The sequence below is a fragment of the Balaenoptera physalus genome (assembly GCF_965194825.1).
Source record: "Balaenoptera physalus genome assembly, chromosome: 17".
NCBI lineage: Eukaryota > Metazoa > Chordata > Mammalia > Artiodactyla > Balaenopteridae > Balaenoptera > Balaenoptera physalus.
The window spans coordinates 28,148,958-28,172,417 of record NC_138895.1 but is presented as its reverse complement, the minus strand read 5'-3'; the positions used below and the strand labels follow the sequence as shown (position 1 = coordinate 28,172,417).

At 35.9% G+C, this 23,460-nt stretch overlaps 1 protein-coding gene across 12 annotated transcripts in view; it reads right to left on the bottom strand.

Moving 5' to 3' along the window:
* Positions 1 to 23,460, bottom strand: part of RALYL (RALY RNA binding protein like) — an 881,748-nt gene that overhangs the window by 506,177 nt on the left and 352,111 nt on the right. For all 12 annotated transcript variants that reach the window (XM_082434029.1, XM_082434030.1, XM_082434024.1 and 9 more), the window contains one exon: positions 4,657 to 4,935. In XM_082434029.1, coding sequence (XP_082290155.1) covers positions 4,657 to 4,912 — 256 coding nt within the window. In that variant the 5' untranslated portion in view covers positions 4,913 to 4,935. The remainder of the gene's footprint in view (positions 1 to 4,656; positions 4,936 to 23,460) is intronic.

Genomic DNA, 23,460 nt, shown 5'->3' with positions numbered 1-23,460 from the left:
TCATTTCCATAATTAGATACCTGGACTCTTTCAGTAGGCTCCCAACACATTTCCTCGTTTCTAGTTTTATATCACACTAATCCATCCATCAATCTGCTAATGGATTATTCTTTCAATAAAAAAATTTCAACATATTACTCCCCAACTTAAAACATTTCAGTGTTTCCCCTTACTTGTAGACACAAAATGGTTATTAATATTTTCCATTTAATAAATGCTAGGTTTCATCACATGCATAACCGATTCTTAGTTTAAGGATAAATCTATAATTCCATAGTACTATAAGAACTCACATTAGGATGTTTAATTTTTTCTGGAACTATTGATGTTTAACTCTAATTTCTAAATTGTACATGAAAATTTTAAATACATTGTGATATGAAGATTGCTTCTACTTAGAAGAAGTTACTTGAATATGCATTGAGATCAAATAAGATAATATAGGTAAAGTACTAGCCCAATGCATGGCTTAATATTAATTTTCTTCCCACTCTAAAGAGAAAGAACAATGCTTAAATAGGTTGTGGTACATGAAGTTAATATCTATTTCATATGTCATTGGTCTATTATTTGATCCATAATCAATCCACTTCAAATCAAGGGCTTGTAGGGTTTAGTGGGAGTTGCAAATCATAAAAGGTTTATTTGAGGGTCAAAAATTTCAAGAAGCAAGTGATTTTACCTAAACCTAAGTTTCCCTTGTCACCAAAAGCAAAATACTTAAAGCCAGAAATGAATATACCTCCCGAGAAACTAAGTGTTTTCTTCAGGAACCAGCTTCCTATAAGGAACATCTGGAAGACAAGATGTTCCTGAGTCTCTAGAAATATGGTTTAAGAAAAGGTGAGTATGTTGAAACAGTTGCCCTGAAAAGCAAAGTTATTAAGTTATAAAGCACTTGCTTTGTATGAAAAGGCATTCAACTTAGACACAAGGAGTGAGAGACTAGATTTCAACTAAAAGAGCAAAGTCTTTGACTTGGATTCAGGCAGAAAGGGTGATTATGGCTGATTAAATAGGTGCTCCAGAGATTAACTGGAGGACACAACCGAGAGAGGATCCCAGAATAACTGGGAATGAAAAATGGTATCTTATTAGAAGCACAATTTAATTCTGTGGCTCTCAAAGCATAGTGATTTGGTCTCATCATTTTTTTCCTTGGGTTTTTCTCAGTAAGGCACTAAATGTTTAGTGTGGGTGTTGCTCCTTCCCCATTGCATTCTTCTCAAAAGGACAGTGAATAAGTGAGCAGTGGCAGGTGTTAAGGCCCAGGGTAGGCTGCCCAAAAATATGCCTCATTGACGTATTGATTATTTTGAATTAAAGTTACTTAAGAAAGAGCTGATGCAAGAGGGACACTAACCTTCCTCTCTGTCTCTCTAAAGTCAGGAAATAAATCTCTCTCATGTGAAAGGTGCCCTCCCTACAACAGGAGGTAGAAGGGAACCCTTATTGCCAGAGATAGGGAATTTGAGCAGAGAAACCTGTATAAACAAACCTTCTTACTTCTTTACTAATGTGCTACTCAAGCCCACACTTTGCTTAAACTCCTTACTAATTAAGTCCCCAAATCTAAGTTTCTTCATCCTGTCAATTCCTCTCAAATTTATTGTTTCTTTTGAATTGATAAAAAGATGTGGCACATATATACAGTGGAATATTACTCAACCATAAAATGAAATGAAATTGAGTTATTTGTAGTGAGGTGGATGGACCTAGAGTCTGTCATACAGAGTGAAGTAAGTCAGAAAGAGAAAAACAAATACCGTATGCTCACAGATATATATGGAATCTAAAAAAAAAGAAAAAAAAAAAAAAGGTTCTGAAGAACCTAGGGGCAGGACAGGAATAAACACGCAGACGTAGAGAATGGACTTGAGGACACGGGGAAGGGGAAGGGGAAGCTGGGATGAAGTGAGAGAGTGGCACTGACATATATACGCTACCAAATGTAAAATAGCTAGTGGGAAGCAGCTGCACAGCACAGGGAGATCAGCTCGGTGCTTTGCGTCCACCTACAGGTATGGGATAGGGAGGGTGGGAGGGAGACGCAAGAGGGAGGGGATATGGGGATATAAGTATACACATAGCTGATTCACTTTGTTATACAGCAGAAACTAACACAACAATGTAAAGCAATTTTACTCCAGTAAAGATGTTAAAAAAAATGTATTGTTTCTTTGTCTCAAAACTATAAAAGCTGCCTGCTCTGACTACTTCTCAGGCCTCATTTCTATGAGACCTCCATGTGCACAAATTACAATTTGTTCCCTTTTCTCCTGTTAATCTATGTTTTGTCAATTTTATTACTAGCCCACCCACAAGTACTCAAGAGGGGTAGAGGGGGAAATTTCCCCTTCCCTGACATAGGAAAAGGGACTTGGAAAATTAGCTATAGTTCATTAACACGTGAACTGGACTTTACATTGGTCATTAATTTTTAAAAATTAATAGTTAAATGCATCTCTACTAGTATGTACTAATCTCATAACAATCAGGATAGAGGCAATAAATGGGTATTTCTCTGATTTTGGCTCAGATGTGTCCCTAAGTAGAGATTTCAACTTAGAAGTTAAAGCAAAATTGGTCAGAAAATTCCAATATCAAGGTAAACAAGTAGAATGGGGATGTTGAAAAAAAAAAGACATATGTAAAACTTACCAATGTCTTTTGGACGACATTACTTTTTCTTTAAAATATAGAAAAGTGAATTGGAGAAATATAAATAAAACTATATTCTTATATGGTAACGATTATTTGTGGTTTTAGTGCAAGCACTTATGTAAAACATCTTTTTTTCCTCAAGACTATTACCTCAGACTTCACTTTCACTTTATTGAATTCCATACCTTCCCCCCAAGTTTTCATAATTACATTATATAACTTGGTAATACAACATTCTTAACACTCTTCTAACTTGATTTGTTTATGCTTTTATATCTTGTTTTGTTTATATGCTCCTTCATCTTTATTATGTCTGTGGACATGATAGAAGTAACATCATAAATTAAAATATGTAATTCCAGGGAGTTCTCTGGTGGCCTAGTGGTTAGGATTCTGGCCTTTCCTCACTATGGCCCGGGTTCAATCCTTGGTTGGGGAACTGAGATCCTGCAAGCCACGCGGTGTGGCCAAAAAATTTTTTATAAAAATATGTAATTCCAGATACTGATGAGGGTAAGAAAAAAATACAAAGTACAATAATAGAATAGACAGTGCAGGCAAGAGGGTAGAAGACTATTTTATTTTAGATAAGTTGGTCAGAAAAGCCTCTCTGGGAAAGTAAAATTTGAGCACAGCATACAGTAAAGCAGGGAAAGAATGATTAGCAAGGACCTGTCTTCTGAGCAGAGGGAATAGCAAGTCCAAAGCCTCTGAGGTAGGAACAATCTTGGAATGTTTGAGGCATATCTAAATGGCCAGCAACACTGAAGTGGTACAAGAAGGCAGAGAGAAGGAGATGGAGTTGAAGATGTGGTAATGTGGTGCATCATTGCCATGGTATAGAATATAAACTTTATTCTGGGTGTAATGAAAGGCATTACAGACTTAAGAGCAAATTAATGGCATAATCTCATTTAAAGGGACACTGGCAGGAGTGGAAAGAACCAGACCAGTTAGGGGGTTATTTCAGTAGTCCACCTGAGATAACGGTGGCCTGTATAAGATGGCTATTGGTATAGATTTAAAAGTTGATTGGGTTTGGGATATATTGATGGTAAGAAACATGATGATGGATTACATTTGGAGTGTGGGGGGAAGAGAAGAATCAAGGTTGATACCTAGGATTTTGTTTAAAAAACTGGATAAATGAAGGTTCCATTTATTGTGATGGAGAAGTATGCAGGTGAAGGAAGTTGCAATGTGGATATCCAAAAGAAGACCTGGTATAATCAGTTTAATATAAGAATCTGAACCTCACAAGAGATATAAATTAGGGAATCACTGATGTCTTAATTATACTTTTTCCTTATGTAGAAAAAAGTGTCTAATTTTTATTTTTATCTGCATGCTTACTACAAAGTATTTTCTCCTAAGAATTTTCCTTTTACTTCAGACTATATTCTCATTTCTTTGAAAAAAAAAACTATATTATTCCCTGGACATCAGACATAAATCTGATTATTGCACATGACTGAACAGGCATGACATACAAGATTCCTGCCTAGATAAGAAAGAATAGTTTATATTCCTTTTCCAGTTATTAAGATTTACTTCCCTTTGCTATTTTCTATCCCTTCTCCCCCCAAAATAAAAACAGTAAATGAGGAAAATACATTAGCCCCTCAGAGCAAGTGCTATAAGTATAAAAAGTAATTATTTTATTTTATTTTTTGCTCCACAAAGTGTTTCCTAGAAGATAAGACATCATTGCAAGTCAAATAAAGTTATACATGATGCATATCTTTTATTTGCCTGGACCTGTTAAGACTGGTGGAGGTAACAAGTATTACAAAGCAGACGATCTCACGCTTATAAATTTGTAGAGAAAATAAGGCACTTATAAGTAAACCAATATGAGAACAAGAAAATAATATAAATTATAAATATATACGTACTATAATTGGTTAAGAGATAAATATTATAGTAGTGCTTGTCCAGATATGCTCAGAGACTAGAACACTAATGTGAAACCCGTACCGGAGTGGGACTTACCAAGCGGTTGGCCTGCGATGATCCTGGCGTTCTCTCCAGCCACTGCAGCTCTTGCGTGCCGCTCACTCATGTACTGTACAAATGCATAACCTTTGTGAACTGAGCAGCCAACTATTTTTCCATACTTTGAGAAAATGGCTTCAATGTCAACTTTCTTGACAATGGCTGTATTTAGATTGCCAATGAAAACACGCGAGTTGATGGACTTGGGGTCATTCTTATTGGTGACATTGCTGGTCTGTGTTTTGCCAGTCATGGTTGGCTCACCTTGTTTTAATCCTTAAACAAAACAAACAAACAAACAAACAAAAATCAAAAGGAAAATAATTAGATTGAATAGATATCATTGGCTTTTAACAATTTTTCAATAGTGTACCAGGTAAACTCAAATCCCCAAGTACTACTGATTTTCTTGAGAAGAAAATTTAGTAATATATTAATAAAAGGTGGATATTGCATTGCAAAATGAAGTAGAAAAATAATTATAATTATTTAGCATACAGTTATAAATAAATTCCTGATTAATTTATCTAAAATTCAGGCCTGCACAGTGATTAAATGTTTTGTAGTTTTTATTTTTAAGTCTATCAATACTTCAGAAGCAAGTATGAGAAATAAGCCACCTTAATCTATCAGTGAAAAAGAAAATCCAGAATGGCTAAGGTCTGATGGTGGAATATAATACTGTAACCTCCATTTATGGTAGAGAACATGCATTTTTATTTCTACATTTTCTATAATACGTAGATATGTTAGCTATTTCATTATCAAAACCCTTCTATGAGAAACTAACAATTCATTTCATTAAATGCTGTGGAAGAGAAAAAAAGGAATTAAAAATTAAAAATTTTTTTGGAAAATTTAACATAAGAAAAACATAGTTTGAAATAAAGGATTTAACCAGAATTAATTCTGTACATTCTCTATAACCAATACCAAATATCAGTTAAAAAAAAAAAAGAAAGAAAAAACAGCATGTGTAGCTAGTTTTCATCAATGATCAGCAGATTAGTAGACTGGGCATCTCTATTGAAATTTCCATTCTCAACCGCAGTTTTAATTCATTTAACTAATGGCTCCTGTGTTGCCTAAGGACTGCTAGTATTTCTAAAAACTGTTTTGTGAGTTTGGCAGAGTATTTAATTGTGCTTAATTAAACTCAATGAAACTTTTATTTCCAAATACTCCAGCACTTATAGATTTATTTTTTAAGCCTTTAAAAATTCATTCATTCATTCAACAATATTTATTAAGCACAATCTTTTTTTTTGCCAGACATCATCTTCTAAAGTGCCTACCAATTTAAAGAAACTAGTATGGTGAAACTAAAATTTCAACAAGGATACAATCTCTAATATTGATGATAATTGTTGAACACTAGCTAATTGATACATTTTATCAGTGACATTATATTTTAATACAAATAATCTCTTAAAATCTTATAGTTATATAAATAATTAATAAGTGTATATTGTTTTTAAAAACAATTTAAAATGACATTTCTAAATTGAGCACTAAAGAGGTGGAAATTTTAAAGACATGTAAATTAGATATACTTGAAAATTTACTCACTATTCATTTAAAGCAGCTACTTCTAAAATCAAGAGCAACCACATAACACAAAAATGTTTCAAATTAGGCTATTAATGATTACTTCTTGGATTATTAAAATTTTACTAAATATTGGACACATTATACATATCTCCTTATAATGAAGGTTGACTTCATAAACAGTTATTCACATAAAAATTGAGTATGGCATCATTAAAAACAGGGATTATATTGTTGCCTTGTTCGTTTTGGCTTAGCTACATTTAAGGGCTTCCTTTAAGAATTATTCAAGGTTAGGGTTGAAGGAAACGAAAGTTGATTCTTTTTTTTTAAATTTTGCAATTTGAGCTATTGCATACCTTAAGCTAATGCTCTGAGAATCAATTCAAATAAGAAAAACTAAGGTGTACATATGTATTTTAAACAAACATTTAGCTTCCTCATATAATCTAGTGTATTTTAACCACACTGAGGAGGAAAAATAAACTAAATATCCCTTTTTGGCTCCAGAATGTATTAAGGGCTACCTTTCTTACAACTCTAGTCCAACATCAGTAATGCAATCCATAGAAATAATATTATTTTCTTTTTGCTCTTATGTGATAGATATTTTTAGAAATATCATAAAGTTACTTTTAAGAATGAATGATTCTTATGGTTGACATTTTCTTTCCTGGACAGGAATAAATTGGTTAAAATGGAAACACAAGAATTGTTAGAAGAGGTCATAAACATGGTTTACAGAGCCCAGTGGTCTTTCTTTGACAGTGACCCTGAGTCAAATTTAAAATGAGGGCACAGCTGCAGTCTGAATTCTTACTGTAAGTGTCAACATGCTTTCTCTGACTCCATCCTTTTACTTTATGTAGATGACTCTCATAACTGTAAGTCCAAACTGTCATTTGTGTAATTCTACTTAATGACTTTTGATCACCTTAAAATCTCTGTGTATCTAACTGCTCACATAAAGACTGACTTGCCAGTTTCTATCAGGTTTTAATAATGAAAGAGTTTTGTCACTGTGTTGTACACTATCAATATTCCCTGAAAAATTAAGCCTTAACTCATAATGTAATATTTAGCTTGTGCTTCTCTGTTACATGACTCTTCATCAGTTGAAGAAAGACTTCCACTTTCTGGCATGATGGAATAACAAGGGTTAAATTACCTCTCTGACTCAAACAACTAGAAAATCAGGCTAATATACATGGAACAAATGTTTTTCTGACATTAAGCGACAGGCAGTGTGGATCTATGACAGCTGAGCCAAAAAAAAAAACAAAGTAAGGTCTAGGATTGCCCCAGCTTTCTGTCTGGGAAGCATATTTCATGTCATAGAGTTGGTGTGTGTGTGTGTGTGTGTGCGCACGCGCACGTGTGCGTGTGCACGTGTGTGTGTATCACTGAAAGCAGAGACAGTGACCTTACTGAATTTATGTGATAGATCAGAGTTTAAGGCGTCTAAAGAGGCAGGAATTTGTGAGGCAGATTTCTAGAGAGAAGAGAGCTATACAGAGAAGTAATTCCAGAAATCATCTTAGGGGTCCCTTGAATCTATGCTGATTCCTAGGATATGCATGCAATGGATGAACTTCTATGAGGCTGGTTAAAAAGTTATTGGAAAGCTGTGAGCTGAATGCTTCCCAGACCCACAAAAGGCTATGTATCATTCAATTCCTACCAGCAACAGTAGAAAGTCCAAATTGGATCCCTCAATCATTAAATTTAGACATCAGAAGGACCAGGCCTTAGTAATGGGCATAAATAATCCCCAGAGTAAAAAGTACTCAAGGACCACCCTAACAAAACTTAAAAACAACTCTCGGGATGATCAAACTAAACCAAAAAACAGCTTAACTGTCTATGAGAGCAAAGCATAATACTTCTTTATGAAAAGTAGAACTCAGACACTCAACAACATAAAATACAAAATCTTTAGAATCCAGTTAAAACCTCCCAGAGATCCCAAGATCAAAAAATATGACCCGTAATCAGGAGAGAAATTAAAGATACAAAAAAAATCAAGTGGAACATCTAAAGATGAAAACTGTAATATCTAAAATGAAAAATTGATTTTTTCTCACTAGGAGCTCCATCTGAAGTGCTGGGTGAAAGGCTTCCGAGTGCAGCATCCTATGAGCAAGTGAAAGAATAAGCACAAAGGGAAAGGAAAAAAAAAGAAGTGTAAAGACTTAAAATGCAACAGAGACTCAAGCAGTTTGAGTTTGCTCTTGCTCTTTCTGCAAGGGGTAATCACGGGTTCGAGCCCTGATCTGGGAGGATCCCACGTGCTGCTGAGCAACTGAGCCCGTGTGCCACAACTGCTGAGCCTGCGCATCTGGAGCCTGTGCTCCGCAGCAAGAGAGGCCGTGATAGTGAGAGGCCCGCGCACTGCGATGAAGAGTGGCCCCCGCTTGCCGCAAGTAGAGAAAGCCCTCGCACAGAAACGAAGACCCAACACAGCCAAAAATAAATAAATAAATAAATAAATAAAACAAAAAAAACCTCTACTGCAGAGAGGAGGAGCTTCAAGATGGTGGAAGCATAAGACACGGAGATCACCTTCCGCTCCACAAATACATCAGAAATACACCTACATGTGGAACAGCTCCCACAGAACACTCACTGAAAGCTGGCAGAAGACCTCAGACCTCCCAAAAGGCAAGAAACTCCCCACGTGCCTGGGTAGGGCAAAAGAAAAAAGAAAAAACAGAGACAAAAGAATACGGACAGGACCTGCACCAGTGGGAGGGAGCTGTGAAGGAGGAAAGATTTCTACATACTAGGAAGCCCTTCGTGGGCGGAGATTGTGGGTGGCGGATGGGGTAAGCTTCAGAGCCACGGAGGAGAACGCAGCCACAGAGGTGCGGAGGGCAAAGTGGCGAGATTCCCGCACGGAGGATCTGTGCCGACCAGCACTCACCAGCCCGAGAGACCTGTCTACTCACCCGCCGGGATGGGCGGGGGATGGGAGCTGAGGCTCGGGTTTCGGTCGGATTGCAGGGAGAGGACTGGGGTTGGTGGCATGACAACAGCCTGAAGGGGGCTAGTGCGACATGGCTAACTGGGAGGGAGTCCAGGAAAATGTCTGGAGCAGCCAAAGAGGCAAGAGACTTTTTCTTGCCTCTGTTTCCTGTTGTGCGAAGACAGGAGATTAACAGCGCCGCTTAAAGGAGCTCCAGAGACGGGCACGACCCGCAGCTATCAGCACAGACCCCAGAGATGGGCATGGGACGCTAAGGCTGCTGCTGCCACCACCAAGAAGCCTATGTGCAAGCACAGGTCACTCTCCACACCTGCCCTCCTGGGAGCCTGTGCAGCCTGCCACTGCCAGGGTCCCGTGATCCAGGGACAACTTCCCCGGAAGAACGCACACAATGCGCCTCAGGCTGCTGCAACGTCACGAAGGCCTCTGCAGCTGCACGCTCGCCCCACATCCATACCCTTCCCCCTCCCCGGCCCGAGTGAGCCAGAGCCACTGAATCAGCTGCTCCTTTAACCCCGTCGTGTATGAGGGAAGAACAGACGCCCTCAGGCGACCTACACGCAGAGGCGGGTCCAAATCCAAAGCTGAACCCCGGGAGCTGTGCGAACAAAGAAGAGAAAGGGAAATTTCTCCCAGCAGCCTCAGGAGCAGAGGATTAAATCTCCACAATCAACTTGATGTACCCTGCATCTGTGGAATACCTGAATAGACAACAAATCATCCCAAATTGAGGAGGTGGACTTTGGGAGCAAAGATATATATATATTTTCCCCTTTTTCTCTTTTTGTGAGTGTGTATGCATATGCTTCTATGTGTGATTTTGTCTGTATAGCTTTGTTTTTACCTTTTGTCTTAGGGTTCTGTCTGTCCGGTTTTTTTTTTTTTGTTTTTTTTTTTACTTAAAAATTTTTTTCTTAATAATTATTTTTTAATTTTTTATTTTAATAACTTTATTTTATTTTATTTTATTTTACCTTATTTTATCTTCTTTCTTTCTATTTTTTATCCCTTTTATTCTGAGCCATGTGGATAAAAGGCTCTTCGTCCTCCAGCCAGGCGTCAGGGCTGTGCCTCTGAGGTGGGAGAGCCAAGTCAGGACACTGGCCCACAAGCGAGCTCCAAGCTCCACGTAATATCAAATGGTGAAAATCTCCCAGAGATCCCCATCTCAACACCAAGACCCAGCTTCACTCAACGACCAGCAAGCTACAGTGCTGGACACCCTATGCCAAACAACTAGCAAGACAGGAACACAACCCCATCCATTAGCAGAGAGGCTGCCTAAAATCATAATAAGGCCACAGAAACCCTAAAACACACCATCAGACATGGACGTGCCCACCAGAAAGAGAAGATCCAGCCTTATCCACCAGAGCACAGGCTCTAGTCCCCTCCACCAGGAAACCTACACAATGCACTGAACAAACCTTAGCCACTGGGGACAGACACTCAAAACAATGGGAACTATGAACCTGCAGCCTGCGAAAAGGAGACTCCAAACACAGTAAGTTAAGCAAACTGAGAAGACAGAAAAACACACAGTAGATGAAGGAGCAAGGAAAAATCCCACCACACCTAACAAATGAAGAGGAAATAGGCAGTCTACCTGAAAAAAAATTCAGAATAATGATAGTAAAGATGATCCAAAATCTTGGAAATAGAATAGAGAAAATACAAGAAACATTTAACGAGGACCTAGAAGAACTAAAGAGCAAACAAGCAGTGACGAGCAACAGAATAAATGAAATTTAAAATTCTCTAGAAGGGATCACTAGCAGAATAACTGAGGCAGAAGAACGGATAAGTGACCTGGAAGATAAAATAGTAGAAATAAATACTGCAGAACAGAATAAAGAAAAAAGAATGAAAAGAATTGGGGACAGTCTCCGAGACCTCTGGGACAACATTAAATGCACCAACATTCGAATTATAGGGGTCCCAGAAGAAGAAGAGGAAAAGAAAGGGACTGAGACAATATTTGAAGGGTTTGTAGTTGAAAACTTCCTTAATATGAGAAAAGAAATAGTTAATCAAGTCCAGGAAGCACAGAGAGTCCCATACAGGATAAATCCAAGCAGAAACATGCCAAGACACATATTAATCAAACTATCAAAAATTAAATACAAAGAAAATATATTAAAAACAGCAAGGGAAAAACAACAAATAACACACAAGGGCATCCCCATACAGTTAACAGCTGATCTTTCAGCAGAAACTCTGCAAGCCAGAAGGGAGTGGCAGGACATATTTAAAGTGATGAAGGAGAAAAACCTACAACCAAGATTACTCTACCCAGCAAGGTTGTCATTCAGATTTGCTGGAGAAATTAAAAGCTTTACAGACCAGCAAAAGCTAAGAGAATTCAGCACCACCAAGCCAGCTTTACAACAAATGCTAAACGAACTTCTCTAGGCAGGAAACACAAGAGAAGGAAAAGGCCTACAATAACAAACCCAAAGCAATTAACAAAATGGTAATAGGGACATACATATTGATAATTACCTTAAATGTAAATGGATTAAATGCTCCAACCAAAAGACATAGAATGGCTGAATGGAGAAAAAAATAAGACCCATATATATGCTGTCTACAAGAGACCCACTTCAGACCAAGGGACACATACAGACTGAAAGTGAGGGGATGGGAAAAGATATTCCATGCAAATGGAGATCAAAAGAAAGCTGGAGTAGCAATTCTCATATCAGACAAAATAGAATTTAAAACAAAGACTATTACAACAGATAAAGAAGGACACTACATAATGATCAAGGGATCGATCCAAGAAGAAGATATAACATTTGTAAATATTTATGCACCCAACATAGGAACACCTCAATTCCTAAGGCAAATACTAACAGCCATAAAAGGGGAAATCGACAGTAACACAATCATAGTAGGGGATTTTAACACCCCACTATCACCAATGGACAGATCATCCAAAATGAAAATAAATAAGGAAACGCAAGCTTTAAATGATACGTTAAACAAGATGGACTTAATTGATATTTATAGTACATTCCATCCAAAAACAAGAGAACACACATTTTTCTCAAGTGCTCATGGAACATTCTGCAGGATAGATCATATCTTGGGTCACGAATCAAGCCTTGGTAAGTTTAAGAAAATTGAAATCATACCAAGTATCTTTTCCAACAACAATGCTATGAGACTAGATATCAATTACAGGAAAAAATCTGTAAAAAATACAAACACATGGAGGCTAAACAATACACTACTTAATAACAAAGAGATCACTGAATAAATCAAAGAGGAAATCAAAAAATACCTAGAAACAAATGACAATCAAAACACGATGACCCAAAACCTATGGGATACAGCAAAAGTAGTTCTACGAGGAAAGTTTATAGCAATACAATCCTACCTTAAGAAACAAGACACATCTCAAATAAACAACCAAAACTTACACCTAAAACAATTAGAGAAAGAAGAACAAAAAAATCCCAAAGGTAGCAGAAGGAAAGAAATCATAAAGATCAGATCAGAAATAAATGAAAATAAAATGAAGGAAATGATAGCAAAGATCTATAAAACTAAAAGCTGCTTCTTTGAGAAGATAAACAAAATTGATAAAACACTAGCCAGACTCATCAAGAAAACAAGGGAGAAGACTCAAATCAATAGAATTAGAAATGAAAAAGGAGAAGTAACAACTGGCACTTCAGAAATACAAAGGATCATGAGAGATTACTACAAGCAACTATATGCCAATAAAATGGGCAGCCTTGAAGAAATGGATCAATTCTTAGAAATGCACAACCTTCCGAGACTGAAGCAGGAAGAAATAGAAAATATGAACAGACCAATCACAAGCACTGAAATTGAAACTGTGATTAAAAATCTTCCAACAAACAAATGCCCAGGACTAGATGGCTTCACAGGCGAATTCTATCAAACATTTAGAGAAGAGCTAACACCTATCCTTCTCAAACTCTTCCAAAATATAGCAGAGGGAAGAACACTCTCAAACTCATTCTATGAGGCCACCATCACCCTCATACCAAAACCAGACAAAGATGTCACAAAAAAAGAAAACTACAGGCCAATATCACTGATGAACATAGATGCAGAAATCCTCAACAATGTACCAGCAAACAGAATCCAACAGCACATTAAAAGGATCATACACCATGATCAAGTGGGGTTTATCCCAGGAATTCAAGGATTCTTCAATATACGCAAATCAATGAACGTGATACATCATATTAACAAATTGAAGGAGAAAAACCATATGATCATCTCAATAGATGCAGAGAAAGCTTTTGAGAAAATTCAACACCCATTTATGATAAAAGCCCTGCAGAAAGTAGGCATAGAGGGAACTTTCCTCAACATAATAAAGGCCATATATGACAAACCAAAAGCCAAAATTGTCCTCAATGGTGAAAAACTGAAACCATTTCCACTAAGATCAGGAAAAAGACAAGGGTGCCCACTCTCACCACTACTATTCAACATAATTTTGGAAGTTGTAGGCACAGGAATCAGAGAAGAAAAAGAAATAAAATGAATCCAAATCAGAAAAGAAGAAGTAAAGCAGTCACTGTTTGAAGATGACATGACGCTATCCATAGAGAATCCTAAAGATGCTACCAGAAAACTTCTAGAGCTAATCAATGAATTTGGTAAAGTAATACGATACAAAATATATGCACAGAAATCTCTAGCATTCGTGTACACTAATTATGAAAAATGTGAAAATAGAATTAAGAAAACCCTCCCATTTAGCATTGCAACAAAAAGAATAAAATATCTAGGAATAAACCTACCTAAGGAGACAAAAGACCTATATGCAGAAAATTATAAGACACTGATGAAAGAAATTAAAGATGATGCAAATAGATGGAGAGATATAGCATGTTCTTGGATTGGAAGAATCAACCTTGTGAAAATGACTTTACTACCCAAAGCAATCTACAGATTCAATTCAATCCCTATCAAACTACCACTGGTATTTTTCACAGAACTAGAACAAAAATTTTACAATTTGTATGGAAACACAAAAGACCCCGAATAGCCAAAGCAATCTTGAGAAAGAAAAACAGAGCTGGAGGAATCAGGCTCCCTGACTTCAGACTATACTACAAAGTTACAGTAATCAAGACAGTATGGTACTGGCACAAAAACAGACATATAGATCAATGGAACAGGATAAAAAGCCCAGAGATAAACCCATGCACATATGGTCACCTTATGTTTGATAAAGGAGGCAAGAATATACAGTGGAGAAAAGACAGCCTCTTCCATAAGTGGTGCTGGGAAAACTGGACAGCTACATGTAACAGAATGAAATTAAAACACTACCTAACCCCATACACAAAAATAAACTCAAAATGGGTGAAAGACCTAAATGTAAAGCCAGACACTATAAAACTCTTATAGGAAAACATAAGCAGAACACTCTATGGCATAAATCACAGCAAGATCCTTTTTGACGCACCTCCTAGAGAAATGGAAATTAAAACAAAAATAAACAAATAAGACCTAATGAAACTTAAAAGCTTTTGCACAGCAAAGGAAACCATAAACAAGACGAAAAGACAACTCTCAGGACGGGAGAAAATATTTGCAAATGAAGCAACTGACAAAGGATTAATCTCCAAAACATACAAGCAACTCATGCAGCTCAATATCAAAAAAACAAACAACCCAATCCAAAAATGGGCAGAAGACCTAAATAGACATTTCTCAAAAGAAAATATACAGATTGCCAACAAACACATGAAAGAATGCTCAACACCATTAATCATTAGAGAAATGCAAATGAAAACTACAATGAGATATCATCTCACACCAGTCAGAATGGCCATCATCAAAAAATCTACAAACAATAAATGCTGGAGAGGGTGTGGAGAAAAGGAAACCCTCTTACACTGTTGGTGGGAATGTAAATTGATACAGCCACTATGGAAAAGAGTATAGAGGTTCCTTAAAAAGCTAAAAATAGAACTACCATATGACCCAGCAATCCCACTACTGTGCATATACCCTGAGAAAACCATAATTCAAAAAGAGACATGTACCAAAATATTCATTGCAGCTCTACTTACAATAACCAGGATATGGAAGCAACCAAAGTGTCCATCCACATATGAATGGATAAAGAAGACGTGGCACATATATACAATGGAATATTACTCAGCCATAAAAAGAAACAAACAACAAAATAAGAATAACAATGAGAAATTCCCAGGATTCAAAAAAGTCAAACAACAATATTAACACATACTGTATTCAAGAACCTGGGAAGAGATTAAAGGGATCCAAAAATGAATGTTAAAAACCAACTCATACCCTAAAATTCATCACATGCTGAAATCTAAAGCTAGTACTCAAAAAAATCCTATAAAATAATGTAAAACCTGGCAAATGCTGCAAGATATACAAACTAAAGTTGTAATTTCAGAAAAAAAAGAGATCATATCCAGTTGAGAAGAAGACCAAAGAAAACTTTTTGAAGCAGATGATATATGAATTAATCATTAAAGAATATTATTAAGAATTCACTGGGCATACAGTTAATTTCTCAGCATTCACAAAAAGATAGTTGTTTTTTAAATACTTTAACTCTTATACACATACTTGAATAATTTTTTCATTAAGCGAGTTGGTATAAAATTGCTTTGACTTATAATTAGAAAAAAGAAAAAAAAACTGAACTGAAATAAACTAATGTATTTAAGCAACTGTTCTGGACAAAATAAACCAAAAGAAAAGTCTGAATTTATTCTTGAGAAAACCATCCTCAATTCAGAAAGATATAACAAATCCATCAGTGCAGTGACAATTCTTCAACAGATCTTATGCATCATAAACACTATTTTGTGAAAAATATTTTGATTTTTTTTTTTGTTTTTTTTGCCATGGGGCAATCACCGAGCATATTTGGTGATACCTCTACCATTCATAAAAACAAATATCACAATTACAATTAAGATTAAATTCTTAAGCCTCAAACTACTCCCTGAAATAAGTCAAATGTAGTTTTTCAAAAGTAAAGACTTTTAGGGAATGTGTGCAATGAAGGAAAAAATATAACCGCAACCTGAAAAAATACTCATTGTTACAATTTTGATGTATTTTCTTTATCATTTCTTTCTAGTACTTAGAAAAAAATTGTAAACTAGAAAAAAAATAAAGTCATCATAATTTACATCCAAGTGCCATTACTTATTACTGCAATACCCATGTTATCAAGTTGTTAAATAATCTTACTGGAGATAACAAATAGTTACATAGTAATAAAGCTATACCATAATCTTCATTCTCAATGAATATTAAGTTTGTTTCCAATTTTTTTAGATCACAAAAAAATCTCAGATGAATACATTGACAAATTCCGGGTAATATAAGATGGAAAAAATATTTTTTAAAGTTATTTAATTATCAGTACTCAGCTACTTACAAGAAGGGTTGAGCACCTCTCCTCTCCCACCAGCAGTGGCTGTTTTAGGATACTCAAAGTAGTTTTGATGCCTGCCAGCTCTTCCCTAAGTATTCAAAGTATTTTCTGACTCAATACGTTGAAAAGGAGGAATGGGCAGATCATACGTTAAATAAGAGAAAGATAATCTGATCTCTGCAATGAAGTAAGTGAAGTTTGTTTAAGAGCTTAGCTAGGCAGGCAAATAATAGAAACAGCATAATTCCCTTGTACTCAGGGAAAATGAATTAATGTTTGGAGCTTCCAAGCATATCATCAAAGTCATTATTATTTAAAAATGTAGTAAAGTTATTCTGATTTCATTTGTTAAATGCACACTTTATTAAATCCACATATTATATTTTAAAATATTGGTGAATAGCATGTGTTCAATGTTTATTAAAAATTTAATAGTTGATAATATAGAAATTAAAAACACTACATATTAAAACATTTGATAAGATAGATAGCCCTTCTATCTTAGTATTGCAATTGAGTTGCTACAATTATGATGATATTCAGAAAAAAAAAGTGAAATTTCCTAGTTACACAGTTTTTGAAAACATATTAATTATATTCACATGAAATTATTTTTTATACCTTTTTAAAACTATGTGCCTCAGAAACCGAGTGTAATATTGTGGCAGTACCACCATATAAGAAACTAGAAACCCATTTTTCACTTTCCTTTTTAACTACAAATATATGTGTAAAAAATTTAAAAATATAAAATAGTTTTCTTTTAATAAGGACTCACTAATAATAAAGGTGATATGATAAATTTCATAGAAATTGATTAATATGAGATATTTTTGTAAGAAACATGTTTTAAAATGACAATATGATGTAGAAAGGTTTAAAAAATGAGGCAAATTCATTCAATAGCTCAAGGCAGAACATAAAAATTTAATAAAGTTGTGTAAGCAATTGAAAAAATTACTATATAAATAAGAATGGCATTAATTTTGTAAAGCAAACTATGTTAGCTAAAATATCTTCATAGCAGTGAGTAGATTTGAAAAGAATCGTTAGCTACTGAGAAATAAGTATTTTTCATCTAGAGATTGAGATCAAGTTGTTGGCAAGCAAAAAATAAATATGTTAAGTATAGATAATGTAACAATTATAGTTATAAAAAGTTAATGATTTTTTATTGGTTATTGTAACTATAAAATTGGAAAGCAATGAATATTGGTAAGGCAACATTTCAAACTTAGTTAAGAATTTGGATATTAATCAACTTTTGTGTTAAACTGAGTTAAAATTATTTTGGAAAATGCAAATTAGTAAATTTTGTAAACAGAGTAATGATAAGTGTTAAACCACCTATTGGGAAACATTTAATGAGTTGCTGCAGATCCAACCATTATTGGGCAGAGGGTTACAGTCTTTAAGAGACCATCACCTAGGTTTGTGAGGCGTCAGACACATCCATGTGGAAATCATGGCCAATATGATAGAACATGGCTGGGCAGGGCCAAGCATCAAGAGTAAATTAGGGAATATTATCAGTGTAACTCCTTTCTTTGCTCATGCATTAGTCATCTGGACTGCTGTAACAAATTACCATAGGCTGGGTGGCTGAAACAGCAGACATTTCTTTCTCACAGTTCTGAAGGCTGGGAGTCCAAGATCAAGGTGCCAACTGATTCATTTCCTGGTAACATCTCTCTTCCTGGCTTTCAGACATCACCTTCTCACTGTGTCCTCACATGGTGGAGAGAGCACTCTGGCCTCTCTTCCTCTTCTTATAAGACACTGATCCCACCATGGGAGCCCTCACAAACTCATCTAAACCTAATTACTTCCCAAAGGCCCTTCTTCCAAATAACATCACACTGGAGGTTAAGGCTTCAGTGTATGAACTTTGAGGGGACATAATTTAGTCCATAAAAGCTCACATCACCCAAGGTTAAGAACCCACTTGTGTTTGGAGTTTTCAGCAATTGGAACAAGCTTCCTCTGAGCCACTAGAAATATTGTGACTGATGTTATATCTATTCTATCAGGGATCATGTAAACATTTTCTATTTATCCAATAACTACATTCAGTGTGAAAGATTCCAGTGAAATTTTTACAAATAAGAAAAATTAACTAACATCTTTAAATTAAAACCAAAAGATTCAAAGAGATAAAACTATATGATGGTATAACTCAAAAGTATGCACTTATAAGTCCTTAGGTACACTTATATTCTCTAGAATATGAACAAATTGATATAATTCTAGGAAATTTACGTCATATGACATTCTATGCGAAATAGAGCCTTTAGTCACACAAATTGTCCAAGATAATGACTGTAATTATGCTTCCAGGATAACTTTCTACTGGTCAACATGACCTAGGCAGAAGATTGCTTTGAGTTATATAGGGAGGTCAAATCAATAATAATTAGACTCTTTCTACTTGACTGAGGGAAATGGGTCAATCTGGGTTAGTATCCACTTGTGATATAAGGGTCTTGGGAAGTGGAACGATTAAGAAACAAGCTCCCTCTGAACCACTGGAGATGTTGTGATCGGTGCTACATCTATATTATCAGGGATCATACAACAAGGACAGACACAGCCCTATGCCACTGACTGCTATTTGAACCATTAGTTGGCAGAGAGCCATGGACCATGAGGCACCAGTACCTTGGTTTGTGACTCGTCAACCACATCGAAGTAGAGACAAAGACCTATTTGAAAAGATCCCTCTGTGGGCTGGGACCATGCAGTCAAAATAAAGTATGGAACAAGTATTCAGTGTCATTTCATTATTTGTCACATAACCCTTCTTCTTTTTTAATGCATGTTATAAACATTGCTAAACAGGTTCCATTTAGGAGGTTTTGAATTTTAAAACATGGTCTATAAATTATTAAAACTATCTCAAAAGCAGTTCTACAACACTTACTTTATATTTACCAAGCACAGGGCACTTATTACATATCTGCTGTTGGTTTAAGTGCTTATTAAAATGTTCATTCACATACAGTAGTAAGGAGAGGGTTCTACCGTTTCCCCTAATTTCCTCTGGGATCTGGAGTATTTCCAGAGAAGAATTCCCAGTTACTTAAAGAAGACACCCATCACTATAGCGCCCAAGGGTTCTATAATGAGAAGCCTCTCCACCACCAAAACTATTCACATTATGCTGAAGCAGGAATAACCACAAACTGCTAAGACTTAGTCTGTGATTTATATTAAAAATTATATTAAAAATGACAGGTAGGTAACACAGTATCTTGAGAATGCCCAGAGATTATTCTGATAATTTTTTTCTCAGAATTTATAAGATCCATCTATTTACTAACTCCAACTAGATTTTCCCTGAAATAATATAAAAGAATAGAAAACATACAATTTTGTATTTGCCTTCTTCTGTGACTCACAAAATAGTAAATGGTATGGTGTAGTTCACTTAATCAAGTATAATAAAGAAAATAGGGAGATTAAAAGTAAAAGCCTCATAATATTCATTTCTAATTGATGTACAATATGAGGCCAGCAATGGAGAAATAGTAAGAGGATTATTCTTGTGTATTCACTAAAATAAAACTCTGCTCTATCCCCTGTATGCCTCCACTGAACGAAGCATCCTTCTCCATTTTAAAACTCTTAGGTCACTTAAAGCTAAATTGCAGGAGGTAAATATTGTCATGCCCATAGGAGAAATTCACTCACTCCTACTTAACAGGTCCATTCCACTCTTGTCCTCTTTGTTCAAACTGTCAATCATGACTGTTCCCTCAGGAGTTAAATTCAGACCACTAAGTGATTTCATGTAGGCTACTAAACTGCCCGCAGAGATGAACAATTTTCAATCATTATCGATGTGGCTTCGGAAGACTGGCCCTAGAGTGAAAGGCCTTAAACCACACAACCAATTCCCTGAAATTTCTGTACTCTCCTAAAATATAAATAAATTCCCTACAATAAGTGCAACGGTGAATTTCCCTTCACAAACTTTAATGTTTGAGGTTGTATTAAGTAGCAATAGAAACGATACAGTGAAAATGCCTACTGTATGTCTAGATCAGATAAAATTGTTGTTTACAAATTCCTTAAACTCAACAGCTATGAAGGTAGATGCAGTGTTATTCATGATAGCATCTAGCAACCCACGTATTGCAAAAAACTAATTCAGAACATAATTTCTCCTTGGTGGAATAAATCCCAGCCTTGTTGATATAATTTTCTATGATGACAATCAAGACTTCCCAATTCTCCCCTCCCCTTAGCTATCTAAGGCAGAATCTCCACAAAACATTAGAAAATCCCAGGTGATGTAGAAATTAAAAATTATGGATTCCCTTTTTTGAATGAAAGCTATAGGATTATTATTAATGATCACCCACTCATAAGCTTAGTAAAAGTAAACATTTGTTAAGACCTTACTCCTGAAATAATAGGTAAGAAGAGGGTTGACTGTAGGTAAGAGATAACTATGCCACTTAAGTGTCTTAATTCTCTAGATGTTTGCAGTCTCCACATGCAATAAGGAAGAACAAATACGACTCCAAATTAGATCTGTTTCTTTTACTTTAACCTTTGTATTCTATTGCTTTTGCTACAAGTTAATCACTAAATTGCTGTTACCTATAACTTAAAGCATATATACTGGCCCATCTCTGGGAACCCTGCCTTCCATGCCTGGACTTGAAGCTAAAATACATTCGTTCAGTTCACAAAAAACATTCCCACCAGACCCACCTATGAAAGGCTGTAGGAAAGAAGAAATTAACATCCTTTAAGCCTGGCTGAAACCAGGAAATATTTGCAGCAACTATCGCCTTTATTACTTTACCGCCTCACCTCCCCAATCTTTGTTCTATAAAAGAAACTAGCATCCAAACCTGGGTAAGATGGTTCTTTGGGACACTAGTCCACCATCTTCTCAGTCTGCTGGCTTTCTGAATAAAGTCGCTATTACTCCCCAACAACTTGTCTCTCGATTTATTGACCTGTCATGCAGCAAGCAGTACAAGCTTGGAATTGGTAACACACATAGAGTAGGTTTTAATATTAGCATAACTAATATAACTTGTCAGACTGGAGGAGGAAACCTACCTTTTAAAGAATGCTGTCACTAGAGTTACACACACAACGATTCCAGTCTCAGCTCTGCCTCCTTTTAGGTGAGTAACTTTGAGCAGTTATTTAACCTCTGATACTCATTTCTTATCTGAAATTTAGGAATAACAATAGCAACTACTGATACGACTCTTAAGAGACTTAAATGAGATGCAGTAAAGCACTAAATACAGTATTTGGCACATAGGAATTCATTAAAAGATGTTAGCTGAGTTATTATTCAGAATACATGGATAGGTTAGAAAGTCATTCCCTAGATTATTTTTCTTCAGTGAAAATTACATTTATCCATTTTCAGATACATAGAGTTGACCCAAGGATAATTTACATCTCCCCTTTGACTGCTTCCAGATTCTCAGGCAATGTTCTGGTAATCTGATAACTTCTCTGAGGCTGGATTTGGACTCTGATTTCTAGTGCTTTACACCAGGTGTTTCCCAAAGTGCTTTTACAGTGCACTCTAGAGACACAGAGTGACACAGATTCAAATAATATTATATCTGAGATCATTGCAACTTTAAAGTCAGCATGTTGTTCTCAAAAGGGGTTCTTGTGAATCAACATACTGGAGAGGTTTTAATTAACAAATGATGTATCACAGCCTTGGTTGAGGCTGTGTATTCATGAACAGTTGTGATTCTACAGGTATCTTGCCTTTGGCAATATGACCTAGCCCTTGAGTATCATTGGCACATACATAAAGACCTGATGCTATAGAAGTTCTAGTGTTTTTGGTCTGTACATATAATTTCAGAAATAACCTTCATGTTTTATGCATCTTCTCTTTGACTCCTTGATTTTGCAAGCAAAGTCTGCAATAGCCTACAGATGGACCACAAGAATTATGTGGATGTAAGCTTCATCTGGAGTGTACATTTCATGTACTCAGGTAATAGTGTTGGTCAGGGCTCTTTTTGCAAATTTATATTAGAAATTTCTTCTATAAATTTGAGATGCTGCTACAAATAATGCTATAATTTCTGCTAGAAATAATGAGATAGTCTGTGGGGGTAAAATTCTGGGAAAGTCAGATTTCAGAGATTGGCCAATCGTATTCAAACTACTGTAGGTATTCAGAAATATGCTGTATTGGGCTTCTATTAGCTTCCAAGGTGATGAAACAGATAGAAATTAATATTCATATGGTAAGTTGCACACACACACACATGCACACTGATAGAAATGGTTTATAATTTACAAATGTCTGTACTAAGCCAATGCGACAAGCTGCAGGCAGAACAGCTCTGTGTCTCTCACACATATGAAACCTGGATTGCAGCTAAAGGGAACTCCACTCTGGATAGGGAAACAATGTGCAGTGAGATATCCTCCTGGGGACTGGACACCCAGGGAGGCTTATACCTGAGAAGTGGAGAATGGTGTAGGGTCTCCTGCTTTATACAGTCTTTGTCCTGAAGTTAAGGTATTCTAGCTTTTCTTGACATTAAAGAGACTCTTACTTAACCTTGGGTTGACATGAAAGTTTGGTTCAATAGAGTTGTCACTGAAGGATTTCAAAACAAACTTCATATATAAATTTTTCTCAGAACATATTATTATTTAAAATATTTCAAACTATAACCCTAGAAGAATTCATGCAGGTCCAAATGTAAGCAACAAAATACCTTCTTCAGGTTATGGTTTCAATTAAGATATTTAATTCTCTGGTCAATGAATTATATAAAATTTTGCAAATAGGCATAAAATGGTTGTACATTTGACCTTATAGACAACTTAGGGGAAAATG